At 55.4% G+C, this 13,608-nt stretch overlaps 1 protein-coding gene across 2 annotated transcripts in view; it reads left to right on the top strand.

Annotated features, from left to right (window-relative positions):
• JAKMIP1 (janus kinase and microtubule interacting protein 1) overlaps positions 1-13,608 on the top strand; it is a 142,161-nt gene that overhangs the window by 125,963 nt on the left and 2,590 nt on the right. For both annotated transcript variants that reach the window (XM_072737805.1, XM_072737806.1), the window contains 3 exons: positions 1,779-1,982; positions 9,994-10,059; positions 13,319-13,394. In XM_072737805.1, coding sequence (XP_072593906.1) covers positions 1,779-1,982; positions 9,994-10,059; positions 13,319-13,369 — 321 coding nt within the window. In that variant the 3' untranslated portion in view covers positions 13,370-13,394. The remainder of the gene's footprint in view (positions 1-1,778; positions 1,983-9,993; positions 10,060-13,318; positions 13,395-13,608) is intronic.

Raw genomic sequence — 13,608 nt, 5'->3', positions numbered from 1 at the left:
AGTTTGGAAAACTCTGAAGGGTTTCTTGGGCCCTTAATCTGATGAAGGTTGAAGGATGGGCCGGGGCTCTGAGAGGGATGTAAGCAAGTACTTGGCCAAGCTCACTGGGTCGTGGGCTGTCTTTTCAAGGGACATTTGGCAGGACTGGTGATTTTCAACACATTTTGGAAAAGCTTGGTGTCCACCCTTTGCTGTTGGAGTACAGTCTGCAGGAAGGCCCTGGTGGGGAGGGGCCCTCCGAGTCCTGGTTCTGCAGAGGAGGCCCCTGGGAGAGCTGATCGTGCCACCATGTAGAAACTGCATTCCTTCCAAAGCCTCAGGGGGGTTGGAGGCCCGAGGTGTGATTGCATTCTGATGCCGTGCTGGATGGGCATGAACGGTCAGGGAATAACACGGTGATGGTGCCCTGTGCCCGGGCAGGAGTGAGGATGGCAGGTGCCGCATGCAAGCTGGCGTTCCTTCATCATTGCACTGAGTGAGATGGGGCAGGTCCACAGTGGGTCTTCTGGAATTGAGTGGCAGGGTCCTTGCTGGAAGCTGGTGGCCTGAGGTGTCCTGGAAGCTCAGCCGCTGAATGGGGAGGGGGTGAGCCAGTGGGTGCTGGCAGGCTCTGGCTCTGTGTGGAGCCCACATGGGGACCCCTGGGCTGTGCCAGGGGACAGAATTCCACCCTCTCATTTCCCAAGGGGGTCCTTTGGGGTCAGGAGAGGTGCGGTGATGATGCCTGTAGGTCAAGACTGGCTCTGGCCTGATGGGTCTAGAGGCAGGGCAGGGTGGGGGTGGTGCCAGATGGCAGCAGAAGCTTGCCAGAGTAACATCCCCCTCACCCCCCACTCCTGCCTCAAGCCACCTCTCACCTCTTCTTGGCAGTTTCCATCCAAACTGAACATTGGTCAAATGGTCTTAGGAAGACAGGGATCCATTCCCTAGTTCCTAGATCTTTCAGCTGGAAGCCCTGTAGTGCGGAGGTTGCTGGTGTAGGACTGGCTGCGGAGGGTGGAGACCAAGAATTTGCAGTGACAACGACCAGAGGGACAGTTAGCCTGGCCCAGGATGGGGTTTGTGTTTGAGGACGATGTGGGTGGGGACTTAGGGAAGCAGAAAAGGAGATAATTTTCTCTTTTGTCCCTAGATATTCCCATGAGGTAACTATATTTAAGTGTCTTGGGGGTGAAGTAGAAAAGAAATAACTTCCTCTAACGATTAAAACTCTCGCCTTTCACAAGGAGCCTTCGGTTGGCCACTAATCTCTCATCTGCTTTGCTAACAAAGGGAGGGCACGGTTAGAACATTGTCACCACTCGCTCTAGATTACAGTGGCATTCCGAACCAGCTGGCTGAAAACCACGTGTGTGTGCGATTTGAGACATATTTTCCCACTGATGCCCACGATAAAAGGGGAGATCTGTTCCCAAGGTGGGGGTGGGTGGAATAAATGGGGACTGAAAACTGGCGGAGCCAAACCTCTCTTTGAATCGCACGTTTCAAGGGGCAGTTCTGATGATTTCTTCTTATAGCCCTTGTCCTGTCCTGCACAGAGTAGGGCATCTTGATTGAATAGAGTTAGACATGTTCTCAAAAGAGCGTGCACGGGGCTGCAAGGGCTCCCCCGCTCCCCCCACCCTCCCCCGCCCGTGCCTGCTGGCTGCTCTGCTAGGCCCCTGCACGCTCCCCTCCCTGCCTGAGATGGCCAGCTCTGCCCCCCGCAGCTGCAGTGTCCTGGCCGCTACCGTCCACCCATTTGTGATCTTCCACTGTCTGTGATTTGGGCCACTCAGAAAATCCAGGAGCTGGAGGCCACGCTGTACAACGCGCTGCAGCAAGAGCCAGGGCGGAGGGCCAGCGAGGCGCTGAGCGAGGGCCAGCGGGAGGACCTGCAGGCCGCCGTGGAGAAGGTGCGCAGGCAGATCCTGAGGCAGAGCCGGGAGTTCGACAGCCAGGTCCTGCGGGAGCGCATGGAGCTGCTGCAGCAGGCCCAGCAGGTGAGGGGCGGGTGGCGGGCACAAGGTGCCTCTTGCCCTCTCCCCAGCCTCTGACCCCTCTGACGGGCACCTGGGTGTTCCAGGCATGTTTGATGGCCAGCTGGCAGCAGAGCGCGGTTCCCGTGAAGCAGGGCATGTCCTCTCGTGGGTGTCCTCACAACGCAGCAGGTGCATTCTCGGCAGAGGGGCGCGGCATATGCAAACCAGTTTTCTGGTACACATTTCAGCGATAGGGCCCACCCCCTGCTGAGTGGTTGCTCAAGCCAGGGCCCGTGTCCCCTGGCCCTCTCCTTCCAGCATCTGTGTTCTATTTGAACATCAGGTTCATCAAACCAGGAGGTGTAGCTGAACAGGTTTGCTTTCTTTTGCTGTATTTTGTGATGACGGCCAATGCGAAGACTGGACCTGGTAGCCGTGTTAGTTGTTAACTCTGAAAACCTAAACATATTCCAAGGTTTGGGGCCCCGTGTGAGTGTCACGTGCTGCCCGGCACGCAGGGAACCAGGCTGCCAGGACTCCAGGGTGATAATGGGCATGACGAGGCAGCAGCAGATGCTCCAACACTTGCTGGGTGCTCACCATCAGAGACCTTGCGGCCGTGGGAGGTGTCCCCCTGCAGGGTGGGGATCGTGATGTCTGTTCTGATGAGAACACTGGAGCTCAAGAAGGTTAAGGCACGTGCCTGAAGGTCACACAGCTGGTAGGGAGTCCCACTGGTGAGGAAGGACCGGGGTGAGCAGCGGGGAGGCGACATCAGGAAGGGGCAGGGGAGAGTCTTGTCTGAAGACAGCACAGCCCCCCCCCCCCCCCCCCCCCCCCCCCCCCGTGGATTGGAGGAAAGCACGCAGGGGGGTGGGGCACAGCCAGACGTCATGCGGTGCTGGAGTGAAAAGAGATGGTGAAGGGGAGGGGGCACCATCAGACTGGGAGGGCTCCTCATTCAAGGCTTGGTTTGGTTGACAAGACAGGCAGGCAGCCCCCGTGACCCCAGCCTGGCTGTCCCCTCCGTCCCCGCGCTGCCCTCTCTGTGCTGGTGGCATCTGCTCATCTGCTCCCCAGCACCCGGGCTCTGAAGCAATGTGTGCACAGCCAGAGGGCACAGGTGTGCGCACACACACCCCGTGTAGAGGGAGGGAGAGCTTCCATTACTGGGGAGATTCCTGAGCAGATTGGAACAGCGAGGGTGAAGGGGGGTGAGAGGTTAGAGAGAGGTGAAGGGACAGGCATCAATCCATTGATTGAGGAGGTCTGATGTGCAGAAGGGATGAGTGAGGCCAGTGGGGAGGTGAGGCTGAGGCTCAGGCTTCTGAGCAGAGGGGGAGGAGGTGGGGATGGGAGAGGGGAAGGAGGTGACAGTGGTGAAGCTGCAGCTTTGTGCCCACTCCCAGGGCCACCTCGAGATCTGAGGGAGCTCAGGCCACACTGTTCATGAGGAGGCACAGCAGGGGGCCGGGGGTGATAAAAGGGAGAGGGGAGGTCTTGGAATCCTTGTGGCAGGTGGGTGGGCAAGTTGCTGGCTCAGGGCAAGCCACTGAGGATGCAGCCCAAGAATCTGCAGTGACAGTGACCAGAGTCATGGTCAGCCTTGACGGGAGGGGCATTGCAGGATGGAGCAGGGAGGGAAGGGGGGAAGAGGGGCTTCTGACGGGTACCATCAAGATCTTGGCACAGGGATATAGGCGTGGGCATTTGCCTTCAAGGACACTGCCTCTCAGCCACCTCTGTGACGGTCACATGGTACCGTGAAGAGCGGCCTGGGGACACCCCCAGCCTGGTGGGGAGCCCAAACACAGCACAGATCTGGACCAACCCATGTGGCTGAGGCTCTCGTGCTAGAATGTGCTAGAATGCACCTGCAAAGACATGCAGGGGAGGGTCTCCTTCCCGGAGGCTGGGAAGGTGCCCAGTGGAGGGCCCAGCTGAACCAGGTTTTGAAGATAAATAGGAAGATGCCAGGTGGCCGCCAAAGGGGACTAGCATTTCAGACAGCAGTGCAGCGTGGTGTGGCCAGTTTGGGGTGGCAGAGGGGTTGCAAAACACAAACACTGAGATCAGATGGTGTGGCTTTGAACCCTATTCTCCTGGTTGTTAGCTGTGTGGACTTGGCCAAGTGATTTGGCCAAGGCCTAACCGCTCTGGGCCTCGGTTTCCTTGTGAGGATGGAAATAATGCCTACTTACTCGGATGTTGTAGGTTTACATGAACTCTTACATGTGAAGTGCTCCCAGCAAGTGTAGACAGCTATTTGTATTGCCGAGTGTAGACCATGACTAGGTAGGTGTAGCAGCAGTAAGACCAGACAGGGAAGCTGGGTGCTGACCTGTATCTGATGGCCAGCACTGTGCCTCCTTTGTGGGGTTTGCTGGCTGAATGTGCAGGGGATGGAGGGATTGTTCAGAAAATCCAGCTCCAAGTAGAACGAAATTTGTGTGTTTAAAACCAAAAAGCCATTACCCGACTCAAGAGTTCAAATCTCATGCACGAAGGTGCTTCTTATGGTCTAAGTCTGGAATATATGATAAGGCAGGGAGCACACCTCAAAGACACAGGGCAATGCGGCTTTCGGCCGTGACTCCTAGGAAAGCACCGTGTTCCAAGTGCTAAGAAAGGAAGGGAGTGGAGTGATTTAAAAAAGAAGAAAGAGAGAAAGAAAGAAAATGGAAAGAAAGAGAGACAAAAAAAAGCTGCAAGCCAAGCTGCCTGTGTGGGGAGATTGGGGACAAGGACCTCTTAAAGAGAGAAAAATCACTTAAAATACGAAGGTTTTGGAGTGTTAGTGAAGATCACGTGGACCAGTCACTTCCTTTTACATTTGCTCACGTACCTAAGCGTGGGAAGAGTTAATGGCTTGACCCAAGGCTGGAAATCGCTTCTCCTGTATCTCTGGATCATTTTCAAATTAGTTGAAAGTTCTGCTGAAGGTCCACGGTGGGCACCCTTCCCCTCCGAATGTGAAAACTGTCCTCACGTCTGTTAAAATAGAGGGAGATGCGCGCATGAGCCAACGCTGACGAGTCACTGAATGACGTGCCCTCCGAGGCTTTGCTGAGACAAGACATACAAGTTGATTAGCTTGTGCCCGGAGCACGGTGGGCGGTCAATGAAAGGAGGACTCTCCTTATATGACAAGCCCGATGGATGTCCGCTCCTGCTGCTCCAAGTGTGGCAGCGGCATCACCTGGGACCTGCTGGAAACGCGGACTCTCGGGCCCCACCCCAGACCTACAGAATCGGATTCTGCACGTAACAGGGTCCAGTTTACAGTTGCTCCGTTTTGGGGAGTTGTAAATGGAGATCCGTGGCTGTGGGTTCCGGAGGGCAGGAAGGGCCTGTCTCCATCTGCTCAGGCACCGTAACAAAATGCCACATTTGGGGGTTTCAACAACAGACATCTGTGGGTCACGGCTCTAGTGGCTGGAAGCCCAAGAGCAAGGGACTGGCCGATCTGGGATCTGGTTGCTGGGGAGGGCTCTTCCTGGCTTGCAGACGGTCTCCTGTCTGTGCCCTCAAATGGCCAGGGGGGTGCGGGGGGAGAAGGGAAAGGGAAGGATGGGGGGAGAGGGCGGGTGGAGATTGTTCTCCACAGCAGGGTCTCCTTGCCTTTTTGGTTCTGGAAGGGAATGAGCTCTCATTCCTCCTTGCCCTCCTTCCCTCACCCCGTTGCCCTGACTCAGACCAGATGAGCCTCTCCTCTGTCGCACCGTGCCAAAGAATTCTGAGGACGGGCCCCCCCCCCCATGCCTCCTTGCTCTGGACTCGGTGCTTCTTCATCTGTACTCTGGGCGGTGTGGAGCAGCTCCACCTCCGGGCTGTGCCTCGAGGGTCCCATGCCCCCTGCAGGTGGAAGTGCTTGGCCAGACTCTCCCAACGTGGCACAGGGTTATCTGGACACCACGGCGCTCGCTGCTGGCTGCTCCCGGTCCCTGCCGAGCGCCACACGTGTGACAGCAGCAGGCGTGGGAGCCCCAGTTGGCATCTCGGGGCTCCGAGATTTACAAAAATGTAGAGGACACTCAGACTTCAGAGCACATCTGTTCCCTGTAACAGGATTTTCTGGAGTTGGTCATTTGGGTTTGATGCCCAGGCAGAGGGGAGAGTTTCCTGCCCGCAAGCCCAGAAACAACCATGTGTTGGCAAAAGCGAGGTTTTGTGGCTTCCTGCTTTCCTTCGATGGTTATTTACCAGTCGAGTACCTCTCATGTGCCAGGCACCGGTCTGGCCCCTGGAACTGGGGCAGTGAGCCAAGTCCCTGCTTTCCTGGAGAGCAGGGTCTTAGAAGCCAGTGAGGAGACTCACAACACATATAAGCACCTCGGATGTCAGAAAGGGTAAGAGGGCGTGAAATGATGTGAGGGGGTAAATCGTTGGGGTCTGCGCAAAAAGCAGCAAGTACAAAGGCCCTATGGCAGTAATGGGTTGACTGCGCTTGTCTGTAAGCTGTAATTTTCAAAAGTAGTAGCCGCTGAATATAGGATTTTTTTTAAGATTTATTTTTTATTTATTTGTGATAGACACAGAGAGAGAGGCAGAGACACAGGAGGAAGGAGAAGCAGGCTCCATGCCAGGAGCCTGATGTGGGACTCGATCCTGGGACTCCAGGATTGCGCCCTGGGCCAAAGGCAGGCGCCAAACCGCTGAGCCACCTAGGGATCCCCCTGAATATAGGATTTTTAAGAACCTGACACAGTAGTTGTCACGGGCATCATTCAAACACCAGCTAGTAGATTATGCCACGGTTTGTAAAGCCCTCAACTATTTAATTAAGTCTTTGACCTGGTTTAGGAGATGGGGAGACAGAGGCACAGAGGCCACAAGAGCTGAGGAACAGCCAGCCAGCCGCCCAGGAAGCAGTGGCTCTTCCCATCGTGGCCAGCTGAGTTCACAGCCAGTGTCCCGGCCTCCACATTGGATTAATTCCCTGAGGTTTCCTCTTTGCCCTTTGCAATCATCTCTTCTGTTCGCATTCGATAGAATCCTCAGAAATTTGGCATTTAAAAAAGGGATATTGAAAAAAAAAACACATTTCCCCCCTTCAACGGGAATAGAAGCTCAAGGACCCAAGAATGTCAAACACACATCACAGTGATTTTTTTTTTCCCTTCCGGGACCATAAAAAGCAGCATTTTGGTTATAGACGGAAAGCTATGGGGTGGCATTAGGGACACAGGTTTTTGGGTCAGGTAAGTTTGGATTCGAATCTCGCCCTGACTTATAGTGTATCCCGAGCCTCAGTTTCCTGACCTGTAGAATGGGGTCAGTCATAGCCGCATCTCCATCTGGGGTTGGTGGAGAATTTATATAAAATGCTGGGAGGGCACCTGCCACAAAGTAAGCCCTGAACACACGTGAGTTAATATTTGCCCCCTTGACTTTCCCACCAGGCACGACCTTTACTCTGTATTCTGTCACTTTGTCACAATAATCCCTGCCAGGCACTCATGCACACGTGCTGACCGGGCAGGTGTCAGGTGCCAGGCCCTGTTCAAGAATGTGGAGAGGAGAGAACCTTGTGGAGTCACACCTGGCCATGATCAACAGGGAGACGTGACAGTGGGCAGCCGGGGACCTGGGCGAGCTCTGCTGGGGAGGGGACGCTGCCCCCCCGCCCCTTGAAAAGCAGAAAGGAGCCATTCCCTACTTGAAACCCTCCAGTCATCCCTTCACCCTTGGAATAGAATCCAAGGCTGTGTGTGGTCTGGCCCTGGTTACCGTGTCCCCTCCCTGCCCTGACCCAACCTGCCTGGGACTGGCTCCTCTGTCCTACAGCTTCCATGTAGATGCAGCCTGGAGAGCCGCCTGCCCCCCAGCCCTATGGAACTGGGCTCCCCCCCTTCCCCCAGGTAGAAGCTCTGTCTTGTTCCTGGGGAATTCTCACAAGTCCTCTGAAGGCTGTAAAGCATCACCCTCCCCTCCACGTGACCCTGTAGTGTACAAGAGCCTCCCCCCTGCATCCCCAGGGCCCCCATTTCACCTCGGAGCATGGGGTCCCTGTGCAGATGTTACAGAAGAGGGGTTCAGGTATAAGCGATTATGTGACTCCCCAGCACTCACCAGCTGGAAACCCAGCCCAGGGTCCAGCCGAGTTCTGTGCTCATTCTCGGGTGCTCTCTGCCTCCTCACCTTACAAGGGGGGCCTTGGGGGATGATCACAGCCTCACTGAGGTACGCACAGCTTCCCTCAAGTGGAAGAGAATTAGAGAGGTAGGGGCTCCTGATCCTTTATAGGGTGCGCGCTCTATGCCGACTCTGCTCTGAGCCCTTCGTGCAGACTCACCTGTTAGATCCTCAGATGTGGGCAACACGATTACCCACAATCCACAGACAAGGAAACCAGGGCCCGGATGGGCTGAATCACTTGCCCAACACCTCACATCTGAGGATAAGTATTTTCCTTGTGTCCTCCGTGCCAATCTGTTCTGTTTCTGCCAGTGTGATCTTTCCAAAACCAAACTCCTCATCATTTCCCTGCTTAAAACCCTTCACAGGCTCCCCATGACACCCCCAAATCTGCGAGCTCCTCATCAGGACATTCCAGGCCCTCTGAGCTCTGCCCCCGTTCCCCCCATCCCTGCGTCTCCGCATACTCTGTTCCCCTGCTTGGAATTCCCTTCCCCATCCTGAGTCTGGCAAAGCACTGTGGGTGCTGGGCTGGGCTCTGACTCCTCTGGCTCCCCAGCCCTTGGCTCGATGCCCCACCTTTTTCCCCTCTGGGGTCCAGCGCCACCTGCCCGGAGCACCCACGTAAAACAGCATCCCGCCCCCATCCCTACTCCTGCTTGATTTTCTCTGTGTTTGTATTCACCCAGGGCACCATCTGGGTTCCCGTGTAAATGCTTTTGTCTGAAACTTGGCTGGACCACAAAACCCTTAGGGTCCCAGGCATATTGACCCACATTTGTTAAACGGGTGAGGGTGTCCATAGAGGTGGTTCTCAAAGTCCCAAGACAAGCAGCCACTGCGTCACTCAGGAACTTGCTGGAAGTGCAACTGCTCAGGCCCAAGCCCCCAAAACCAAGTCAAAAACTCTAGTGGGGGGCCCAGTGATCTGCAAGCCCAAGTGACACTGACCCGGATACGAGAACACTGTCCTACAGAATGCACAAAAGGCTTCTCCAGCCTAAGGGTCCACGTGCTAATGCGGCCTGCCCTGGATCACCGCCCTGCAGCCTGAGCACCCTCGCCAAGAGTGAGCTCTCCCTCTACATTCAGGCCTGGCAAGGCTGCAGCCGGCTGAGCAGCGGTCAGCACTCTGAGGGGTGACCCTTGGGCATGTGACAATCTGTGAAAGTGTCCCCCTGGGTGAGACACTGCGTGGAGCTGGAAGGAATGGGCTGGTAAACCACGGAGGGAGGGTGAGCACCCCAGGAGGCATCAGGCAGGGTGACCAGCTGTTCCTGGTTCCCAGGACTCGGCAGGGGCAGGCGGGGGTTGGGGGGCAGTCTCCTGGGATCTCTGACTTTCAGTTGCAAAACCAGAAATGTCATGAGCAAACCGGGACGCTTGGCCATCCTAGCACCTGTGCTCATTGGGCTTCTAAGGGGCTGGGGTGCATGTGGCAGCGGAGGCACTGCCCAGACTCGCTTCCTCTGCCCCAGCTCCCCGGGTCCAGCTAGGTGGGTCTTGCACAAGTGCATCTCCTGGTGCCACTTCAAACCCATGATCTTCACTAGCCTGCACCGGGCGCCTCTGTATCTTGGTCCAGGCGCGATGCTTCTGTTTTAAAGAGATCCTGTCTCAAGAGTCCACACCGTGATTCCATGTCCATGCACCGCAAGAACAGGCAAAACCGGCCTTCAGTGGCAGCGGTCGGGGGCCCAAGGAGCCTCCCGGTGCTGGTCCTCTATCTGGATTCGGGCGGTGGGGGTACAGCCCTGCACACGCACAAAGCCAGGCACGCTGCCCGCTCGTACTCGCATGCTTCCCTGCTTGTATGCTACACCACGATAAAGCGTAAAGAAGTTTTGAACCTGGAGGTTTTACCTTTTCTGATGCAAGAGGTCATGTGTTTCAGAGAATCCGAGAATTGGAGGCTAAGCTGGAGATCCAGAAGAGACATCTGAAGGAGCTTGAAGAAAAGGTAGGTGGGGTGCCCCGCCCCTGGGGCTTCTTTCTGTGACGGGTCATCACGGGGCTGTTCCCTTCTGCACTGCCATTTCTGTAGTGCAAGAACAGGCTCTGCCTCCTGCCGCCCTTCTCTGCCCCGTCCCCCCAAGGTGGGCACATCTATGCAATAAGTAGCTCCTTCCAATGCTTTTCCAGGGAAGAAAAGTTCAGTTTGGGGCCCACTTTGTGTGTGTGTGGAATGGGGGTGGGGTGCCTTTATTTTTTTCCACCGAAGACCTTCCTCTAAACCTGACCTAGGAAGGACAAGGTGACCCTCTCTGGAATGATAAGTGAGGTTGGGCCTACTAGGTTGGTGATGTCACCAGCAAGGACCTTGGTTGGTCCCCCGGACCTCTTCATCTTAGATGACTCCTCTGCGCTCTGTGCCAAAACCAGTTACGTGTTCTTGGGCGTCTTTCTCCTCTCCCAGTGGGAAGCAAGGTTGGCCTGCCACATGCTGACACCTGGCCCGTTTGTCTCTTTGTGTTAGTATCACTTTATGGGTGGAGAGGCTGGGCCTGAGATAGATTCAGACACTGGACCCTGATCCTGTAGCTGGGAAGGGGTAGCTGGTCTCCTGGGTGCCGCAGCCACCCACTCAGCCCCTCCGGAACGTCTCCTTGGTCCAGGCAGACAAACGAGTGCCACTCAGAACCACGCGTGTGGCATCTCTGTCGGGCCCTGCCCCCCTGCTGCGCATTCACCCTGTGACCATGGAGTCCTTGAGCTCAGGGACCAGCATCAATGTATCCAAGACAGTTCCCACCATGGAATAGGGCACTTCACGTGTTTGCCAAACGAGTATAGACGAGTAGAGCAAAACCTGTAATTGCACATTCTGTGTCACAGGGGTAAGCTCACAGTGGGAGCCACACGAAGGCTCCAGCCCTGGCCGGGGGTCGGCGGGGACAGTGTGACCCAGGAGGGGATCCCTGCCTGAACCTTGGTCACCCCAGGAGGAGGAAGAGGAAGAGGAAGAAAGGGCATCTGTGGGTTTCAGTTGCCTGAGACGGGTCTTGGGAGAGAGGAAGCCAACTCCTCCCCTCCCCCCACCTCCACAAAGTCGGGCCAGAGTCACAGAAGTCCCCAGAGGGCAGATCTCAGGGCAGATATCTAAAAATGGGGAAACAGCCCCTCCCCGGCCTGGAGGGGATCAGACACAGTGGCCCAAAGAGACAGGCAGCTCTTCAGATGATGCCAATTTAGAAGCTTCTTCTGCTTTGTCTCCCAAGAGGATGAGAGGAAGCAGGAGTCACCCTCCCGCATCATCCCTTCTCCATGTAGAGTCTCCTTGCCTCTGGCCGCACAACCGGCATGTCCCCCCAGGGGCAGCAGAGGGTCACGGCCATAGGCTTCGCCCAGACATTGGGGCCGGTTCTCATGCCAGAGAACCTGGGAACCCCTGGGGGATTCTGGTTTAAGCAGATTTCTAGTGTCTCTGTCTGCCAGATGCCCACCCTGCAACCTTATGGGGTTATTTTGAGGTCCCGAAGGAATCCCAAGTATAATTCCATCCAAGAGTCTCCAGGGATAACCTGACTTTGCAGGCAGGTGTGTCTGGGCTTTGCTCCAGGGGGGCCCTGGGACCCTGGGGGATTTACCCCTCTGCCTGGGCCTGGGGGCTCGCATCTCTCCCCTCTTCTGGGATGGTTGTGAGGATTCCATGAGCGTCGGGGTGTGACGTTCTGAACCCCTGGCCCAGAAGAGGTCCATGGACCACCAGGCTGGTTCTGCTTCTTAGACCCCCAACTGGGTTTTAGGGCCTGAGTTGGCACAGTGGGTCTCAGAGCAAGAAAGGGCAGCAAAGAGACTCAAAACACGCCATAGTGGTCTTGCTGATTTAAGGTTTTTAAAGGTGGGAAGGCACCCACAGGAAATAAGGCCGGCGGCATTTTAGTGAGGAAGCATACTGGGCTACGTGTGAAGCCCCTCTCTCCCTCTGTTTGACTCTTTCCTCAAAGCAAGCATGTGTGGGTTGGCCTGGCTCCTTTTGTCCCAAAGGAGTGGCCGAGGCTGGCAAACAGCAGGTGGACTCCTGGTCGGGCCAGTAGGACAAGAAACGACAGATGCACTCGAATCAGCATCGTTTTCCTGCGGCCACTAGTGGGAAGGGGCTGCAGCCACATTACCTGTGGCTCATGTCAGTGGCCAGGACCCCTTCCTTGCTACTCCCCACCGGGTGCTCTTGGCAAGTCCCCACCCCCCACCTGGGCCTCAGTTTCTCCCTGTGAGAAATGAGAGCTCTAGATGACTCCACATAGGCGCCGTCTGGCTCCAACCTCCAGTGATTTTAAAACTTGTATAAAAGTTGGTGGCTGTCTGTTTGGATTTTAATTTTTCAATGAATACATTAGGGGAGTTATTATCTCATTTTGGAGGTAAAGGGGGGAAAGAATGACTTTCAAAAGCCCCAGATGATGCTCCGAGAGGTTCTACTGATGAGCAATAATTCTTGTGGAGCAAAGCAAGTTGTGAATTCAGTTCAGAAAGAGAAGTCTACTTTCAAACTAAGCTGTATAAGTTTTCCTTCCTTTTAAGGCCTTTTTTTTCCTCCCTATTTTTTTTTTCTTTTTAAAGCAGACTAATTGAATGACACCAAAGATTTTAAATAATGGTCTCTTGGGAGAGAGGGCCCTGGCAGGGATGGTGCTGGGGGAGGGCTTCTGCTCCTGGGCAGGTGGTTCTGGGGCATCTGTGGACTGGGGGGACCCCACCTGGTCCCTGTCCACACACCATGCCCAGGCTTTGGTGGGAGCCCCAGGTTGCAACCATCGGAGGGTCCCTGCTCCTGGGCAGGTGGCTCTGGGGCATCTGTGTCCTGGGGGGACCCCACCTGGTCCCTGTCCACACACCATGCCCAGGCTTTGGTGGGAGCCCCAGGTTGCAACCATCGGAGGGTCCTTCCTCTGTAATGTGTCCTACCAAGGTCTACAGGAAAGCCACACCTCAGCAGCGAAAACATCCTGGTTTGTCTGAATCAAGCCAGGGGTTTGGGGAGAGCAGTTGGGGGGTACAGAGGAATTCCTGAGGGTGGGCTCCCCGTGAGGTCCGCTGCCCAGGTCTGCTCACTTTCCGGCCCTCCTTCTGACCCTGAACCGGGTACAGTAGTTCTTGTGAAATGTGTCACTGAATCCCATACTACATATCTTACATCTTCTTTTCTTTTTTTTCTTTTCTTTTCTTTTCTTTTCTCCCCCCCCCCCCCCCCATTTTCTTTTGGTCTTATTTTATAGTTTTTGTTCCTTTTTTTGTTTTTCTCACTAGCATTCATTCTGTGGCCTTGATGACTTCAGTGAGCAAAGAACTCGGGTTGGTATCCTTTTGATTTCACAGATAAAAATGATGGTTGTCTGAAAAGGACAATTTCTCCCATTTCTGGCCATAACATTCCTTGCGTGAGGAGGCTCCGTAGAAGGTGGCCTGTGGCAGGTCACTCAGCCTCGCGGCTCCCTGGGTCGAGGGTGGGGATGGGGACCACCAGGGGTCGCTGGCCAGTCCCACCCCAGGGAGGTAGGTTGGGGGA

This window comes from Vulpes vulpes, chromosome 14, assembly GCF_048418805.1.
Source record: "Vulpes vulpes isolate BD-2025 chromosome 14, VulVul3, whole genome shotgun sequence".
NCBI classification, from domain to species: Eukaryota; Metazoa; Chordata; class Mammalia; order Carnivora; family Canidae; genus Vulpes; species Vulpes vulpes.
The sequence above is the reverse complement of the archived record's forward strand: the minus strand, read 5'-3'. Positions and strand labels throughout refer to the sequence as shown.